This window comes from Falco biarmicus, chromosome 11 (assembly GCF_023638135.1).
Source record: "Falco biarmicus isolate bFalBia1 chromosome 11, bFalBia1.pri, whole genome shotgun sequence".
NCBI classification, from domain to species: Eukaryota; Metazoa; Chordata; class Aves; order Falconiformes; family Falconidae; genus Falco; species Falco biarmicus.
The window spans coordinates 28593752-28612512 of record NC_079298.1 but is presented as its reverse complement, the minus strand read 5'-3'; the positions used below and the strand labels follow the sequence as shown (position 1 = coordinate 28612512).

General features: G+C 47.6%; 1 protein-coding gene across 12 annotated transcripts in view; it reads left to right on the top strand.

The window, feature by feature from the left end:
- The window catches only part of PACS2 (phosphofurin acidic cluster sorting protein 2), an 83476-nt gene that overhangs the window by 24597 nt on the left and 40118 nt on the right, over positions 1–18761 (top strand). For 8 of the 12 annotated variants that reach the window (XM_056355706.1, XM_056355714.1, XM_056355708.1 and 5 more), the window contains 6 exons: positions 4735–4822; positions 8078–8167; positions 12664–12789; positions 14830–14992; positions 16007–16080; positions 16827–16907. In XM_056355706.1, the coding sequence (XP_056211681.1) occupies positions 4735–4822; positions 8078–8167; positions 12664–12789; positions 14830–14992; positions 16007–16080; positions 16827–16907 (622 nt within the window). The remainder of the gene's footprint in view (positions 1–4734; positions 4823–8077; positions 8168–12663; positions 12790–14829; positions 14993–16006; positions 16081–16826; positions 16908–18761) is intronic. The other 4 variants (XM_056355711.1, XM_056355709.1, XM_056355717.1 and 1 more) reach the window with 2 other exon arrangements.

The following is an 18761-nucleotide window of genomic DNA, read 5'->3' as shown; positions in this document are numbered from 1 at the left end:
TAGGCCAGGACGGAGCCCTGCCTTTAGCACGTAAGTGCAGCAGTGAGTACATCCATGTGGTCCTTTCTTCCTGGGCTTGTGCGAAGCAGGCATAAGGAACTGCATGTGCAGTTGGTTGGTCATGCTCTGCGTGCGTTCATACCTTACTTAAGCAGCTGTCTCTGAAAAATGCTGTGCAGGCCTTCTCGCTCCGGCCTCTCCTGCGCAGATGCCACTGTAGCTATGTGCAGAATGGCTCTGTTTGTCTGGGCGGTGTGTAGGCGGGTGTCCCCCTCCACTCCAAGTGGCATGTGATTTATTTTGGGACTGACTTGGGTTTAAAGTGTCAGCAAAACTCTCGAAGTTCAGGTTGAAAGCATCGAGGTAGGAAGCTGCTTGCTGTCCTGAAATGCCGAAATAACTTGGGTGAGGTGAAACTGTCCAGTTACCAAATGGGTATCGATACCTTCCTTAGCACCATTGGCTGACTGGGGTTTACAGACCTCGGAGGAGAGCGCTCCTGGCATGAAACATTTCTCTAGGAACAATGTCTTCACAGCTTTCTTGGACAAAGGGTATCTGTGTAATGAGCTAGTCTTCCTGCCCCAGCTCCCATCTTGGACGTGGAATCCCCTGTAGGTGTGGGTGCATCTGTTATTGTTCTCGACTTCTATGGGGCTTAATTAAAATACAGGTCTTTAATTTTTAATGTTTCCTTCCTGTTGATTTGACTTGTCTCTGTGTGAGCGAGGTCTCAGTGCAATTACTGTGCTCCCTGTGGAGAAACAGACATTTAATTCAGTGAGGCAGACTCTTTCTTGGAGAGGGTTTATTTTCCTGATCTTCCTATTTAGAGGGATGCAAAAGCAAAACATCCAGTGAGTAAAGAATGCAACACTTTATTTGGTTGTTCTGGACATGTTTGCTGGATCTTGGTTACCAAAATGTTATATTCTTTGCAGATAGCTGCCTCTTTGAACAAATTGTGCTGAGTAACTTCATCATGAACAACTTCCATTAGCAGGACGAGTCAAAACTATTGGGTCAGGTCCAGGTTTTCTCTTTAAAACTGTGTTCTTGCAGCAGTGATGTAAAAAGATGAAGAGTTTTATTCTTGTAGAACACATTAAGCTGTCTCATGATTTGTTAACCTGAGAATGGGGTCAGGCAAGTACTTTATGCCTCCTCGCCATGGGGGGGACATGTGTGAGTGGAGGGGGGTGCAAGCTCCTCAGCAGGCACTGCCTGCTGCTGTGTGGGACACAGCTGTGCTCCTAGCGGGGAGATCTACTATGAGCCTTCAGAAAAGGGTGGAAATCTTGGCTCTCGCATTTCCATCACCCTTATTTAACGCTGCTTCGGCTAACTTAGGGTTTTTGCTACCTTAACTCCCCACGTGCAACCACAGGTCACTGCTGAAACAAACATGCAAAGAAAGGGTTTGTCTGTACCTCCTGTATTGCAGCCCCAGGCTTTTTATAGACCGTTCAAAATACTTCAGGCTCAATCGGCTCCAGACTTGAGGCTTCCTCAGGTCCCCTTTGTGTCTGTGTGCGCGTGACAGGTTATTTTCCCTGTGTTCACGGAGATCAGGAGATCTATGTGTGCATTAGAAACTTGTAAATGTAACCTTGTTCTTTTTTCAGATCGTTTCAGGTCCACCTGTGTCTGTCCTGTTTTTCCTACCAGTATTTAATCTTAACTGGCTTGTTGATAGAAATATTTTGTGAGACCAGTCCCCTTCCTGATCCTTGAGAACTGATGAAAGTACAGCAAAACCTAGGCAAAAGATAAGTGTATGGAAGAGGTGCTGCCGTTATCAGAGCTGGTTGTGGCAGACAAATCCTTGCTGTACCTGCAGGTGTGAGTGGTTCAGGTTCCTTGTGCTGGTGGCAGGGGCACGACGCTGGCTCTGGATGCAGTGACATGCTTGGAATATGCCTTTTTGTGATTATTTCAGTAAGGTATGGCTGCTTTCTGCCGCATATTCCAAAGCTGCTTTGATGTGTAAGCTGCAGACTTAGACTGAAGACCTGGAACGATAAGCATGTTGAGGATGAGAGTGATTTGGTGGGATTTAAACGGTCTGATTTTTATCTCCCACCCCCGATGGAGAATAGACACATTTCATTGTTTTTTGTGTGAAGTGCCTTTTAGTACCATCGGCCCAGGAATGGGGGATAAAGAAAGCAGATGTGTCCCATGTCTTTTTTAACTGCTTCTGTTTTTCTGATCACTGTAAAGGAGGCTTTTAAATTTTTTTTTTATTTTTTTTTCCAAGCAGCAAGTGCTCCACAGAGCTTGATCAAAGCTCATAAATGATGAATTGAAGGAATGCTCGGCGGAGAACAGAACGCGCTCCTTGTGCTCTGCTGTGTGTGCTGAGAACACCATTGTTTCTTCCCGTACCTTTTTCATCCTCGAGCTCAGGGCTGGAGAGAAAAGGCCTTTGTTCCTTGCCTGTTAGCTGAGACAATGCCAGTGTGTTGTCCTACCTCTGCTCTCGGCACCTGACTGGCCCTAGCATTGTGGGTTTTGGCAGGCTGAGCGCAATTGTCCTCCAGCTACAGTGTTACAAAGAAAACAAATGGCATCACAGCCTCCTTCCTCCAGATCCTGGCCTGGCAGTTTCGTGGCAGCAGCTGCCTGTGTCTGTGCTTGCTGTTTTGTTCAAGATGGGGTGGGAAAGCTGGCAGCCTATGCTGTGCTCTGGGTTGAGGGATGCAGCTTCACCTGACTTGCAGTGCACAGGGACTCTTAGGTTTGCAATTGAACACGCTGGCCTGTGCTCTCCTGCTTCTGCAGATGCCTGCTTCGTGCAGGGGGGGGCCCTGGCCACGGTGACAGCATGCTTGGTTTCCCCTCCACCAGCCCAGCAGCAGCTGCAGCTGTCCTGCCCACTTCTGCCATCCCTCCTCCAGAACCCAGTGCCTCCAGGCTCACGATCTCTAGCACGTTTGTCTTGATGACACTCTGCACAGCTGCTGGTGGTGTGACAGAGGGGAACGGATGCCCAGGCAGACCCAGTTTTTTCACCTTCCTTGTAATTTCTGTAACATCTCTGGCTGGCTGTACTGTCTTCTGATGCAGAGCTTGTAATTCTCACTTTCCCTTGATTTTTAAGGGGCTCATAGCAGGAACCAGTGCTTTGCAAATGAGTAGAGGGAGCAGGTAGCGTGGGCTGGGTGGAGAAGAGGCTGGTAAGGGCAGGTTTGGAGAGGTGCTTCAGTGAAGACTTTAAGAGCTAGGACTGGCTCTTTCCTGTTCCCAGCCCCATGTGAGAGGGCAGAGTTCAGGAAGAGCCACAGGTATTTCTGGATGAAGCAGGCAGCAGTTGCTTCAACATCTACCACTGCTCCTGTCGGGAAGGGCCTTTAGTTATATTTCTCCTGCAGTTTTGCACCCATGCTGACCATGTCTACCCTTCAGGCTCTGCAGCAAAGCAATGTTTCAGCTTCCCACTGTGATGTAGAAGGTGGTGGAGGTGCAGGTCACCCTTGCAGAGGTGACTTGTCGGGTTCCTGGTACCGGTGTGGAGTCCTGTAGTTCAAGTGCAGGCTTCAGTCAATGGCACTTGTGCTACTGCTGCCTGGACATGTACCAAAATCCAGCATCGGTTCCTCTTCCCTTCCCATCTACTGCTGGACTTGGCCCCTTCATGAGTAGCCCTGATGTTACACTTCTGTCTAGGAGAGACAGTTCTGCAGTGCGTTTCAGAGGAGCCATGCTGAGGCTTGCTGACATCCCACAGCAGAGGCCAAAGATGCCCATGCCGTGAGGCAGGGACCCGACACAGGCAGTGCTGGCTCCTGGCCAGCATGAGAGATGATGTCTAGTCACCAGAGCCCACCGGGCAACTTTCTCTGGCCCCTGCTTTCCTCAAGCTGAGCTGTCTTTGCTTCAAGTTTCTTTGCCTGAAGTTTGTTTCTAGGCATGCCTTAATTACACCAGCTGGTGGTAACTTCTGTGACATTGTGAAAGTGCCAACAATGCTGTAGTCCCATTACCTCAGAGCCTTAACTCAGCTGCACCTAGTTCAAACTTCTTCCCCTCCCAAGCTCCCTGTGCGGGAAGGCAGAAGTGCAAACAGCTTCAAACCAGAACAATGTAGCATTGCCTGGGTGAAGAATGTGATTTACTTGCATATGTGTGGCGTGTGAATGCCAGGGCCAGAGGGCACTGCTTCAGTCCTCTCCTCCTTTCTTTTTTTTTCCCCCTTTTCCATTACAGATGCCTGAGCCACTGGCTAGCACTTTTGTTTGGGGGTGAGGAGGAGAATGTGTGGGTTGACAGGAGGAGGTGGGAGCGAGATCTTTGCGAGCCAGCAGTCTGAAACTGAAAAAGCTTAACAGTCTAGGAAAGCTTTGTAGATGAGTTTAAAATTAGACTGACCCAGTGCTTTTATATTGCTGGAATTTAATTCCTCTGACCTGAAAGCTTTTGGTCTGAGCAAGAGTTCCCAGGCTGTGGTCAGTGGAAGTCCATGCTGTGAGGTGCTCTCATGTGGCCATGGGTCTGCATCAGAGACATACCTCCTGCCTGCCTCCTTGTATTTGTGAAAGGCTCAAGAAATTCAGTCTGAAAAGCCAGGGAAACCTCATGTGTTTGTGCTGTCTTTATGTCTGTATCAGTGTGTGGCTTGTCTCGGGAGCCTGTTTACCCACAAACTGGGATACTGCTGTGTGTAAAAGCTGTTCAGAGCTTTTCCTTTTTCAGACATGATTATAACTGTTTCTCTTCTGTTCCTGTTTGCAGGTTGTGCAGCTTGACATTAAAGAAACTGGTAGTCTTAAAGGAATTGGATAAGGAGCTTATTTCTGGGGTCATTGCTGTCAAAATGCAGGTAATTGCTGCTCAGTTCTAAGAATTAAACATGTTCTTTGGCTAAAAATACTGGCAGATGCCTGAACTGAGCTTCACCACCACGTGAGGATCCACTGCAGCCACAGGCTTCTTCCTGAGTACATCAGGGCATTCTAGATGTGTGGAGGGGCTCTTCTGATCCTTCCCCCATGTTCCTACTGTTTTTCACTGTTGTAAGTGAAGAATGTTGTTCACTGAGGGCTCAGCATGAGCTTATCTGTATGTGAAAATGTTCTTTACAGATCATATGCTCACCTCTGCTTCCTGAACTGTTACTAAATCAGATACCTGGTTCTCTATTTAACATGCTTCAGCTCACTTTAGGGCTGAACATCTTGGTACCTTGGTCCTGGTTTGGGGGGTCTGGAGTTCGGGCTGCCTTCTGCTGACGAGCAGCTCTGCTGTCAAGACCAAGTCATTTCATAGCCAGGTGCTTGCCAGTGGATTTGTAGGGTACCTGTACATTTTAGTTTGTTTCCATAAAATACAGCTGTCATCTTAGGTCAATAACCCACTTTACAGCATACGTTCCTGCCATGTAATTAGGTGCCTACATGTAGGTCACACTGCCTGGAGGCAGGCTGGGAAGGAAGGGGACTTGGTTCCACAGTGCGTCACAGCATCAGTTCAGCTCACATGCTTCCACCACTGCAAATGCTGAAGTACTTAACGAGTAAAGGCCTAGCAGACCTACAAGTAGAAAAATACCATTAACTATGCTGAAAAGCAGCTGCTTTTCTAATAAAGAGCCAGCAAACCCCTGCAGAGAGATGGTTGTGTCAAAGCGCACAAAATCTAGCTTGGAATGTGAAATCGTGAAGGCTTTATGGTGCCAGAACATGCAGCTCGGAATTTAACCAGCATCTCATCTCCATGAGCAGTCCATCTGGGGTAAAAATGTGTCCCTGTTGGAAGGCAGTTCATGCACCCGCAGCAGGGAACGGAAAGTCAGGGAATTGTTTCACACACCTGGATTCATGGGAACCTCAGAAGAAGCGCAGCTGTGGGCTCTCAGGCTGTCAGATATTGCTTATCAGGACTGAAAGCTTTGGCTGCATCACACTGAGGGCCTGAGGCTTGTCAGTGAATGATCTACACTCAGAGTGTGTCAGACTTGGGTTGGAGAATTCGGTAGGTTTTACTGGAGCAAAACCTTCTTTTCATGTTCAGGTTGCTGCTGAGTGCTTATGCTTTTTATGGGTGAAAGCTTGCCTCAGACCTCCAAGTGCAAAGGGAATTGTAACACGTGGGACTTTCTTGTCTGTTTTGGGTACATGTTGTGATCTGCCTTGCTACAGTAGTTTAGATGCTGGAACCTGAGTAGTAGTTCTGCAGCCCTCTCTACACCAGGGCAGATCCCTGAGGAACTCGAAGGCAGGACTTGCCCTGTTTGGGGTGCTCATCTGCCAAGCCTGAGGCAGCAGCTTGCATCCCCAGGCCATCCTTACTCTGCCCTTGATATGTCTGTCCAGTTGACCTAGAGGTGACAGGCTGGAATAACCACTGTCCCAAAGAGTCTCACCTTGGGTGTCCCTTGTGCTGGATCAGCACCCATATTTCTTTGTGATGTGCGATTTAACGGTGGGTCAGTAGCACTGCAGCTGTCTCGGACATGGGCAGCTCTGAAGCCCTGTTATTAAAAGTCCCTTTTTAGCTTGCAGGTTATGACGATGATGCTGACAAGCTCTTTCAGGGACACTTAATTTGCCAGCACTCGGATTTCTGACATGGCTATTGTTTGAGGCTGGTGATACTGGATCATCAAATATATGATCTCTGTCAGATGACTCACTGCCTTTGTATGGGGAATTTTGTGAGAGGTGTCAGACACTGGAGTCCTTCCAGATGGGATGACTGAATTCAGACCTAATGAGAGCATCTTACCTGCATTTCCCGTGTCTCCTTGCAGCCTCCTGAACAGTGATGTTCAAAGGGTTGTCAACTGTTATTTCCTGAGCCGTTGCTCTATTTATCTACTGCGGTCTTTTAAAAGCGGCTATATTTGGTCTTTCATTAGATTTAGAGTTGCATAACAAGTAAAGCAAGATTGCTGCTATTAGGAGCAGCATGGAACAGATGCCACTGTTGCCAGCGGCGAGGCTAACTGTGCTTTACTTACATGCGCACTGCTTTTCCCGGGGGGAGCCCTTCAGTTTCTCACTCTGCTGTCTTCTGATCCGCTTAGGCACCTCGGCTTTTCCACAGAGGAGCCAGCGCTGCGTTGGGTAGGAGCTGAGGCACTGCTGCAAATCACAGTGTTCGCTCTGGCTGCCTGAGCAACACGTTTGGGGAGGAAGGGTTGTAAATGAGTCTCTGCTTCTCTCTGCTCTCAGGATGCTATGCGAGGCTGCTATAGCCAGACCATATTTCTCTTCGGGTTTAGCTGGGAGGTGTTTAGCCCCCGAGTCTGTTGCTGGTTTCCCAGATGCTGCTTTTTTGATGGCCTCAGTTCTGTGCATCTGGGAGACCAGCCCATGGGGACAAAGCCAGATCTGCAGTCTCAGCAGAATACTGAGCCAGGGACCTCTGAAACTTGCCACCGTGTTTGAACAGTGCAGAAGGATTTGCTAGGCAGCACTCTGTCATTCTTTCCTGCTAGTTTTCCCTGAAACATTCCCTGCAATGAAATACTCACACAGCAAACAGCCCAGTAACTTGGCTAGTGTACAGCAGCCCAAGCACAGTGTTGATTTGGAGTTACCCTGTAGTATCATCAAGTCTCTAGACTCCACTGTGATGCTCAGTGGATTTTTTTTCTTTTATAACCCCGATGACTCGCAGTTGTTTAAACAGGTTTAAATCTCCACTGTCCCCAGGGAGAGGTATGTGCGCCAGAAGAAAAGACCAGTCTGTCACGGCTGTCGACAGAGGTTTAAGCATGATGCTGCAGCCTCCAAACCCAGGAGATGAGCCTTGTACCTATTGCCTGGAATAAAAATATGAGATTTCATCCTGAGGGGTGGGAGCTGACTCATAGCTTTTGAATGCTGGGGGTTGGCAGAACAAAAGCTGCTTTGTTGTAGTTAGGAACAGTAAATATACCCAAATCTTTATTAGTCAAATCTCTCCCTTTCATCTTATTAATATTTCACAGAAGTGCAAGGTCAGACCCATCCATTCACTTTCTCTGTGGTAGTCCCTGACAGTGTTTCCTGGTTTTCAGTAAATAGGACTGGGGTGGGATGCAAGGGCTGCCTTCTGGGGAATTCACCCGGTGGACTTTGTTTCTGTACAGGGTTCCAAGCGCATCCTGCGGTCTCATGAGATTGTATTGCCCCCGAGTGGACATGTGGAGACGGAGCTTGCACTGACCTTCTCACTGCAGGTAAGGTGGCTGTGGCCTTGGGGCATGTGGGCTTGCTGGACTTGCTGCTTAGCGGTGAGCAGAGGTGCCTTGTGAGTCCGAGGTGAAGATCATTCTAGTCCTGCCAGAGATGCTTGTTCTTAAGGCAGTCCCAGCCATTTCTGAAAAGCTATTGGAGCTCTTTTGGCTTGTCCCTTGTCTCTGTGGAGAATTTGAGTAAAAATGGCCTAGGTGCTTCCAGGATCTGGGGAGGGGGAAGCCCAATAAGAAGGCTGCTATATAAACCCTTAAATTGTTCTTGGGGCCAGCCCTGTGTCATGGAAGCAGATCTCTAATTCTGAGTTGTCTGGGGGGAACAGGCAAGTTAGATGCTAGCTGCAATTTGCGTGTCCTCATTGCAACAACACAAATGTGTCTGAATTGCCTCTCAGCACTGAGGCCTTGAGCATGGTGCTGGTTTGCAGTGTTAGGGGACCTTCTGTGTTGCGCATCCTGTGTTTGGATCTCAGGAAGGTGAGGACTTTGCAGTCAGTCCTCTTCATGTTATGGCTGTGGCAAGAACTGGAGCAGAGCAGGATGGCTCTTTTTTTGACTTTTGTTGCCTTCCCTATGAGTAAGCACTGAAGGGTGGCAATCACGGAGGGTGGCATGGAGCATCAGGCTGACAGAAGGTGGTAGGTAGGAATGGGACAGGTGAACCTCTGATTTGGAGTTGCCGAGGGAGGCACCATGTAGGGAAGCAGGAAGAGTATTCAGTTACTCCTGGCTCTGGAGTCATAGGAGTAGCTGGGAATTGGAGCAACAGTATTTTATTGGTTCCTCTTTTCCTTAAAGCATGCTGCCCTGGTGCTACCTCCTGAGGAGGGAAATAAGATAGAGACTGGCTTGCTGCAAGCAAGAGGGAGGATCCTGCATGCGTAAAGCAGAAACAGACAGATGCTCAGAAATGTTCATATTTGTATCACCTGTGTTTTGGAACTATTGGTTCGATCTTGAAGTCAAGAGTTTGATTTGGTAAGGAGAAAGGCTCAAGTGATGATGTGAGACAGACTGGTTGTTACTCAGACCAGGGCGGACTCGAAGCTGGTAAGATTTCACTGCAGATGAACGATAACGCTGTGGCTGCCCAGGCAGACGTACAGGTGGCTGATGATTCTGGTTCTGTCCTGATGCAGCCCGCAAACCGAGTTAACTGCAGCATTGCATCCCCTCCTTTGTGAACAGGAAAAACAAAGCCACATGCCAGGAGTATGCTTGGATCCTGGGGCTGCAGCTCTCCCGTGGTTGGTAGCAGGGCTGTAAGATGAGCCAGGTCTCCCTCTGCAAGTCCTGTGTCAGCAAGGAGCAAGTATTTCTGCAGATCTTTTGGAATTAATTGGGAATCTGCTGGGGTTTTTTTCTGGGACTTGGAGTAATGCTGCAGCAGGACGCAGAGCAATGCCTTTAACTCTGTATCCCTTGAAGGGGCTGGGAATTGAGCCAGAATAGGGGAGAGTGATATCTGTGACACTGAGCCTTCAGAAGAGGTGAGCAAGCTTAATGCAGAGATGTGCTGCTGGTCTCTGACTGCAGGAAGGGTTGGTGGTCTTGGATGCAGTAAGGCCTGGGAAGCCTTCCTGAAATGGCATCGCAGGATTTTTATGACAGCTTTTATTGTTTCTTAATTGGATGACTGCTGGAAGCTACTCCTAGCTAACAACTGCAGCTTAAGCCAGATGCAGTCTGAATTTAGTGCCTGGGATATATTTGAGAGTGGTGATGGGCTGCAAAGTAAAAGCATGTGGATGTCACAGAACAAGGTCTCAATATCTTGCAGCAGCCAGTAGCTCCATATTGCACTGTCAACTCTTCAAACTGTATGCCTTGCTTTGTGCTAGCTGTCTAGATCTGCAGCCTCTTGTATCTTCACAGTCACCATCTCTTCAGTAGCTTCTTCTGGGTGAAATTCTTGGGTTTTGCACAGAGCATTTTTCTTGTAAGAGCTAAGCTGGAAAGCTGATGGTACTGGCTGGCATAATAGCGAGCAGCCCATTGTGTCTGGCAGGCCTCTGCTCAAGCAGAAGGGAGGAGTTTCCTGTTGCTCTATTACACAACTGGGGTAAGACTGGAGTTAGTGGTGTGTCTGATCCTGTTTCACATTGCTGGCTAGGGCTAGACCAGTGGTAGCCTCTCTGGCAGGTGAGCTACCATCACCCTTACTGCTGGAATGCCTGCTGCTTCTGACCCTCCGTGGGTTTCACAGGATCAAGTGAAATTCTCTAGATATTTCAAGCACAACATCACAGCTCTCTGGAGCACGTAGTTCCTGTGTTTAATCTAATAAACCTTTCTGGATGGAAGGGATTTCATCACCTGGGGCTTCAGAAGGAATGTCTTGCCCTGACTCTCGCTGTTCTGGTGGGTGTGATGGCCTCCTCACCTCTTGGAGGTGCCTTGGGGTGCTTGGTGCTTCCTCTAAAAGTCGTCTTTTCAAATGTTTTGAGTCAAACTGTTCGCTTTTCTAGTCTCTGTCACGGACTGACAATTACTGAAAAGTTTTTGTTGAAACCGTTTTGTAGAGTTGATAAGCCATGGCTAGTGTTAAAACCAGCTTGTCTGTGCTATGCCAATGGCTCTGATATTTCTTCTAGAGGCCCTTGCTTTTAACAGAGCAGCTGAATGGCCTGAGTCTCTCTGTATCTTTCTTTGACCATCTCTGTGAATGCTCACCAGGGGTGGCCAGGCAGCACACCTTTGAAGAACAGAAACTTGCACATATGTGGACTTAAACTGTCCAATTTAATCCCTGAAAAGTGTACACGTTGAAGTCAAGCTGGCTTGGGACCAACTGTGACTTTAGATTTCAGCTGCAGCCTTGGTGTGGCTCAGGTGCTTTGAGCTGAGAGCAAGGAGACCCTCTCCCCTGCACCCATCCAACATGTGGAAGGGCCCCAGAGGCAAGGAGATGGAAAAATTGAATGCAAAAGGTGCCTATGGCTTTTTGAGCCCCTCTTGCTCCTTCCCCTTGATAACTTTCTTCTATCCCTGTTCAGGGACATGGAGCCTGTTTCACATCTGTAAAGTCACAGGCTCCATTGGTGTCTGGATGCAGGTGTGTTTTGAGGTTCTTCTAATCATGTGGGCTGCTGTTCCTCTGCAGGGCTGCTTCCTCATGCAATGCACAGTAAATCTTGCCCTTGCAGAGCAATCAGGTAATTAGTATTCTGCTTGTTTATGTGACCACTGTTCTCAGCTCTCCGCATAGCAGTCAGGCTTGCTCTGGACTGCAAATTAATATCTCTGGCTTTGTCGTGGCTCTCAGCATTTGTATTTATCAAGTGTTTTGATGGGCAGGAAGTTATTTTCATAATGTCCCAAGGCGGGGCGGGGAATGCAGGTCTTGCCTGTGAGAGAAGTATCCTTCACCCGGGAATGTCCTATTTGAGATCCCTGCGATCAGATTCTCCTGTCTACAGGTTACGTAGTGCTACATATTTTGTATACTTGGAACATGTGTCCCATTCACCTCTGTTCTCGGGATGAGACTGGTCAGGTGGCTGTTGTATCTTTTCTTGAAGATTGCTCTTCCATTGCATGACTCCTTCCTCCCACAGCTGGTGAGCTGTCCCCTGGGGACTGTCAGCGTGCTGGCAAGTATTCTGGCAGAAAGCAGGACCTGAGTGCACTGTTACTCTGTGCAGATAAGCAGGGCAAACTGAGATGGCGTGGTTAACCTTACTCTTTCCCTGATGGTCTCTGCTTGACTTCACAGCCTCTCTGTTCTGGGGGAGGTTTTGGGGAGGTAAATGTATTTTCTTCTACGGAACGTGTCTTGGAAGGATTTATATCTTTGCAACATAGCCTGGCAGTAAGACAGGGCTTTTCTTGACTCAGTTATGTAAAATACAACCACTTTGAGGAACAGAAGTTTGAGTATGTTAATGCTTGAAAACACTGTCAGCTGCAAGAGCCCTGTGCCTCAAGGAGACCATATCGTCCTGGAGGGAATCGGCGCGTTACCAAGAGGCATCAGCAAGTCCTTGGGGCTCTTCATAGCCGTGCCTCTTTTTGCTTGCCATTCAGAGCACGATAGGCTCTTAAACATGTGCAGTAGAGGGTCAAACACAGAGAAGTGTCCTTGTGCTGGAGGGAGGGCAGTCTCCTGCCAAGAGGCGGGGGGGGTCTGCAGCTGTCCCTGCCACTGCGTGCTGCCTGCTGTGTTTGTGCAGGGCAGCCCGTGCCCCGGCAGCACCTTTGGGGCTCCAGTTCTGGGCAACCTCTTCTAGCTGTTGGGGGAAGCATCTCCTGGCGGCGGCTCATCACTCTGGAACCAGGCTTGGGCTCAGCTGATCCCAAACTGGGCAGAGATGAAGGCTTCCTTGGGACGATGAAGGATTGTCCGCTGAGTGCAAGCTAGCTTAGGCACTTCTGAAAGCCCTGAGGTTAGTCCCTGAGAATTGAGTTTACTTGTGAAGCAGGCAGCCTGGGAGATGGATAAACAGCAGACATAATAAATTCCATTGTGTTTCCAACCACAGTACCCTCACTTCTTGAAGAGAGAAGGCAACAAGCTTCAGATCATGCTGCAGCGGCGGAAGCGGTACAAGAACCGAACCATTTTAGGCTACAAGACTCTGGCCGTGGGGTCTATCAACATGGCTGAGGTGAGCATTGTTTGACATGATCACTATTTACAAAGGTGGATGTTTTCCCTTCTCTTTAAACCCAGCGTTGTCACTTTCACTCATTGGGAATAACCTGGTGGGATTTCATATAGAAGCCTTAGTAACTGTAATCAGCATTCAGATATTACTACTGAGTAATAATACTGGACATTTTCTGGATAGTATCTTGATAGCTAAAGCTTTCATGAGGCTAATTTATTAGCTTTTGAGGGTTTTGTTGTTGTTGTATGGGTTTTTTTTCAGAGTTAGGGAGATCATAAGTGCAGAACACAACAGATAGTATCACTCAGACAAGCTTTCTAGCCCTAAGAAATGTAAAAGCAAGGTCTGCTGTGCTTCTCTGTGCCGCCGGATGAGAGTTCAGGATCAAGTAGTTTCATTTTGCTTGAAACACCCTTTGCAATTCTTTTTTCATGGCTGTTGGTAATTCAGGTGGAGTTCAATTCATGAGAGTTAAATGATAAAACTTTCAGATTTACACCTGAAAATTAGTGCTGGAATCAAGTATGGATAAATTATTCACTAAGGCTTTCTGAATGGCTTAGCTCCATGCTTCATTATTTCACGCCCTGTTTAATCTCTGCTGTTTCTGTTTCTGAGTGTTTAGAATGGGCTTAGCAGTAGCAAGTTCAGCTTATACCAGTATTTTTCATCAGACTGCATTCTGTCAACAAATAGTTTCCATCCAAAATAAGCTAGTGTTATGGTGTGGTGAGTTATTACTATATAAAATAATTAATTTTAAAGACCACTCCTTGTGCATGAGTTCAGCTTCCCTTAGACTTGCAGTAAAATGGTGAACAACTCCCATTTCAGTTGGCCAAATTCTGATTTGTGGTATTATAGCTCACATTTATTCTGTAGTGCGTTTGATTTGTTTAAGAACTAGAAATTAAATACTGCTGTAAGGCAGAAAACACGTGGGGCCGTTAATTAGACCCATCAGTGAACTTCTAAGTGTTGGCTATTTGCTGCTGCATGTGGTTTTTCTTACGTCTTTTTGTAATGTCAGCTGACTGAGGTTAGAAGGTGAAAAAATTTCAAAGGTTCACTTTGTTAGGAAATGGTTGCTCTCCAGCTCATCTGGAATATTTCTGAAATTGAAGACCTCAGGAAAACAAATTTTAGACACATGCGCCTTTTGCAGTTTATACTGTAATGACCCCTAAACAGCACAGATGTGTTTCTTAAAATTTAAAAAAAAAAAGTTAGCTGTTGAAACAAAGCAATGAATTGGAGTTGTGAGTCTGAGCAGAGCTCAAGAGCAGGGAGGCACATGTTCCTCATCAGCTCAGGTCTTCTTAAAGCCATGTGAAGCAGCCTGGCGTGTGTTAGGAAGCTGAGGTGCAGACATGGAAAAGCACTTTCTGATTTTGGTGGGGCAAGAGAAGAACATAAGTCTTAGGTTCTTAGGAAGAGCCCTGTGAGCTGGGGGTGGCAAACAAAGGAGAAACCCACACAGAGGTGTCCCTCTGAATCCACCATTGTCTTGTTTTTTGTGACCCACTGCTTCATTATCCTGGGGTGGCCAGCTCGTCTTGAGATTCAGGTGTCAGCTCTCTGGAGCAGGGATTTTTGCTTTAGGAAGCGCTTTGCATTGTACCTCACCAAGAATTTTTGCCTTTACCGGCTCTTCTGCAGCGCTTTAACACAAAATTGAGTTCCTTAATTAGGTGTTCAGAAGGTTGGTAACTTGATAATTCAAATCAGTACTGTGCTGTGGAAGCAAATACATGGTAATGAGGTAGTCAAGTATTTTCCTTCAAGGGTGAACTAATCAACTGTCAAGCTCGGAATGCTTTTTCTTTCCTTCCATCACTTACATTAGTAGTCAAATAAAATCTCAACTAGCATTGTGTATTGCCTGCAAGTGGCTCCTGCAGTTGCAGGGTGTTGGCTTGCTTCTGTACTTGGAAATGTGGAGTAACTCCACTAACATAAATAACTCCTGTAGCATGCAAATAATGGAGGTTTAAATACATTTGAATGCAGATTTCTACTGCTTGATTTCTGTCCCAGGTCATGCAGCACCCAACAGAAGGTGGTCAGGTTCTGAGCCTTTTCAGCAACATCAAAGAGGCTGCAGTGAAGGTAGCAGAAATCTGGATCTTCTCCTTGTCAAGTCAGCCGATTGACCACGAAGACAGCACTATGCAGGCCAGCCAGAAAATCAAGTCTACAGGTAAGAGTAGGACCACATACTCTGAGGACCAGTGTCTTCTGAACTTGCTGGAGTTAAACACCATCTGGGCTTAGATGCTTCCTGGGACTGCTGTGTCTGTAACTGATTGATGCAAAGATAACTCACTTTGCAAACCTGTTGCTATGTGAGCGCGGAGTGTGACAGGAGTGGGGGTTTGAATTGTCAAAGCTTCTCCTGCATATCACACTGGGGCTGAGCCATCCAGCAAGGGTTAGCTGTGTTCTCACCAGCACTCTTCCAGCATTACTGGTAGGTGTGTTGAGAACCTGTAACTTCTCGCCTGGCTAACAGTGGTGTATTCAGGAGATTCATGATTAAGCTACTCTTCGAACTTCCTTTTCCTTTCAGTATTCTACAATAAATCATGTTAGCTTAGATGAGACCTGCAACGTGTTTTGCTGTGGACTTTAGCCTGTTTAATGAGTGTAAATCCATGCTGTGCACTGTATAGGGAAGTCATTGGGTTTCTACTTGTGACAATCTTTTTATGTGGTACCAGCCCTTTGCTCGCTGCTAGAAGAGTGACCAGTTGAAGGTAGTGCATGCAAATGCTTTGTTGTTGCCTGAGGCCAGGCAGCTCACCTGAAGTGTCATTTCAGTACAGGATCCAGACTCTCCTGGCATGTCTTACTTGTTCCTTTAAGCCAGTTACGCCCGTGTTAGGAGGAAACTTCCCCTGTGGAGAAACCTCTCTACTTGCTGCTGCCTAACAGGTGGTTCTTTCCAGGGTAAAAGGGGGTGGTGTTTCAAGGACCCTTATCTGTGCGCTGGTCCTTCCTTCCTATTAGATGTGTTTCTCCTTGTTCCTTACCTCCAGGTGGTTCCCATCTCACTGGTCTAGCACAGGTAGAAAATAAACTAGCAGGCGTCTCCCTGTGTGCCTCCTTTCTTGATTTGCGACCGTTAGTTGGCCTTCTCTGCTCCTGAGATGTGACTGTCCCCTCACCTTAAAGGAGTTTCACGGGATCTCTCCCCTCTTTCCTTCCCTTTCAGACAACTATTCCGAGGAAGAGTACGAGAGCTTCTCTTCTGAGCAGGAGGCCAGTGATGATGCCGTACAGGGCCAGGTACTGTTTAGGGCATGGCTTCTCACTGTGAGAGCTTCAGCAGAGTGTGTACACTCTCAGCTCGTGCTTGAAACTAAAAGCTATTTCTTTAGCTAAACCATGACAGTGCGAGACTGTCACCAAGTGTTTAGCTGTGGCAGGAAGGCCTGCAGAGTAACCCATTTCTTCCATCATGCTGTGATTTATCTGTTCATGTGTTTGGACTTGAGCTCCCTTTAAACACGAAAACATTAGCATCCTTGTGTAATGGTCAAGGCTTCTGTAATGCTGAGTGGATTCAAAGAGCCCAACTAGATCCCCAGCTGTAGTTAATTGGCCAGTGGGGTCTGACAGTCTTTAGTCTTTAATACCTTCTACAAAACAGGTCCTTACAGAGAACCCCCTGGGTAGATGTGAGATGCTTTTGAGTTTGGGTCTTATTTGCCTTCAGACTCTGGCATCGCCTGCCTTCCATCTCTGGAAGTGTACTGAGAGAGAAACCCACTGAAATGTGGGGCTGTGATTATCCTGCTGCCTTGAATGCAAAACTAGGGCTGTTTTGCTTCTCCAGGCTGTTATTCCTGACCCTCTGCAGACATGGTTCGCTTCCTTTTCCCTCTGCCATCGTAACTGCAGTTAAGGCAAATGCTGAATGCCTGGAAGACAGAGCAGCAGGTTCATCTTCACAGAGGGAAAATTTTTAGCACTTAAATGCTCATGTGTCCCTGAATCACAAAAGGTAACACAGGAATCCTCTTTCTGTTCAGGATTTGGATGATGATGAGTACGAGCTGGGGAAGCCCAAGAAGCAGCGGAGATCGATAGTAAGAACGACGTCCATAACCAGGGTCGGTGGAAATTAGTTTTACTAACACTGATGGGGTCTGGCCAAGATACACAGTGCATGTGGCTTATGGGAGCAGCAGTACCAGCCATGCTGGCCCAGCAGAGAGCATGGGGGCATGGTCACAGTGTGTGAAGAGCTAGAAAAAAGCAGCCAGTTCAGGGAGTAGGGCAGTCCAAGGTGTATGTATGTGCTGTCCTGAGTGTCCTTTGGCTGCAAGGTTAAGGAGCTCCAAAAAATCACGTAAGTGTATGAAATTCCACCCCCCCCCAAAGAAGCCAGTGCAGGATCCATGCTCATGTAAGTCCTGAAAGTAGCTTTCAGTGAAGGGAATCTCTTCTGCTTGTGCTCTGCATGGGAGAGGCCAGTGGGAGGTTTCAAAATGAAGTAGTTGAGTCAGGGGCTAGAGCCTGTCAGATAAACCTGAGGTGGTATTTGTGGTGCTGAGGCAGAAGAAGTAGCTGCATGTTGAAAGCTTTGGCAAGTTGCATGCAGCTATTCACCCTCTACAGCAAGCATGCATATGCTTGCAAAGCTGCACTTCTCTGTGGAGCAGTGACTTGTGCTTGACCATGCCAAAATTCTGCTCACACAGGTGTGCATGTCTGTGATGACAGTAATTCAGAATCAACAGGATGGGGCTAGGTTTCTTTTTGGACTTAGGAGTAAGTTTGGAGATTGTTGTGCCTTCTTGTGAGGCTATTTCTGAAATCCATGTTTTGATAAGGTGTGAAATAACCCCTGTTTTGACCTGAATCTGGTATTAAAAAGATCCTGTCTGTGAGACCAGGAGCATGCTAGTTCATATCCTTGGTGTCCTTCGTGTTGTTTTCAAGAGTCAGTGACCAGCTAGGACAAAACACACCACTTGGTTATTAAGCAGGCAACTTCCTCATAATAATAATGTCTGTCTAGCCCTGACCTCTGAAGTGACAGTGAATTTCCAGTGTGCAGGGCTGGCCCAAAACTGGGTTTGGTGCTGCCAATTAAGTTAACATCAGTCCAGCTCCAAACTAGGCCTCCCTGTCTGCCAACTGTCAAACCATTCAGGCCAGCAGACACCTCTGGCCATGGCACCTTAGCTACTGTGTGCTGTGTGTCCTCCCTCCACAGACTGCCGTGCTGGTCTGTGTGATGGACGGTTGTGCTTGGCCTCCTGAGACAGAGGACGACTCTCGGAGCATCTCAGCCTCACACGTGTGTTGGGGACAGAAATAGGGCAGTCTTGTTTGAGGCCTGGTGGATTTATTTCACCTAAACTTCAGCTGTCTAGAAGGTGGCTGCAGCTTGCAGGATTTGAGTTCAGAGGTAAAGGGCTAGGTTTGGAGGTGTGGGACGGCATGAAGTGTCTGAGGTCAGAGTGGGAGCAGGCAGTTGGATTTGTAAGAAGAGCTCAGAGGAGGTACAGGAGAGCCAGCGAATGAGCAACTTTGCTAAAGAGTGGCCTGGTGCCAGCTGTTTTCTCCTCCCTTTCCTCCTGACACAGAGGTGCCACCTCAAATGCTGTGTACCAGCGCTCACACCTGGGCCCTTCTCATCTTCCTTTTCTTCAGGGTGTGCATACTTAGTTTGGTCAGACGAGACAGAGAAGAGCTGGGCAGCTGGTGGCAAATCTCAGCTGTTTGGTCCTGCAAGAGAGGGAGCTCGCTCGCTCATGGGGGCAAGTAAACACAAGGGGAGTGCAGCAGTTTGGCTTGTGTTGCTTTGCACTTGGTGCCTGCTGTGTCCAGGATCTGGGGGTAACAGACTCAGAAAGCATTTTTCTGATAAGCAAGTACTAAGGACAGGCCCCACAACTTTTCTGCGGTGCTGCTAGTCAAATAAATAAGCCTGCGAGGATGAACTGCAGGCTGCTGGA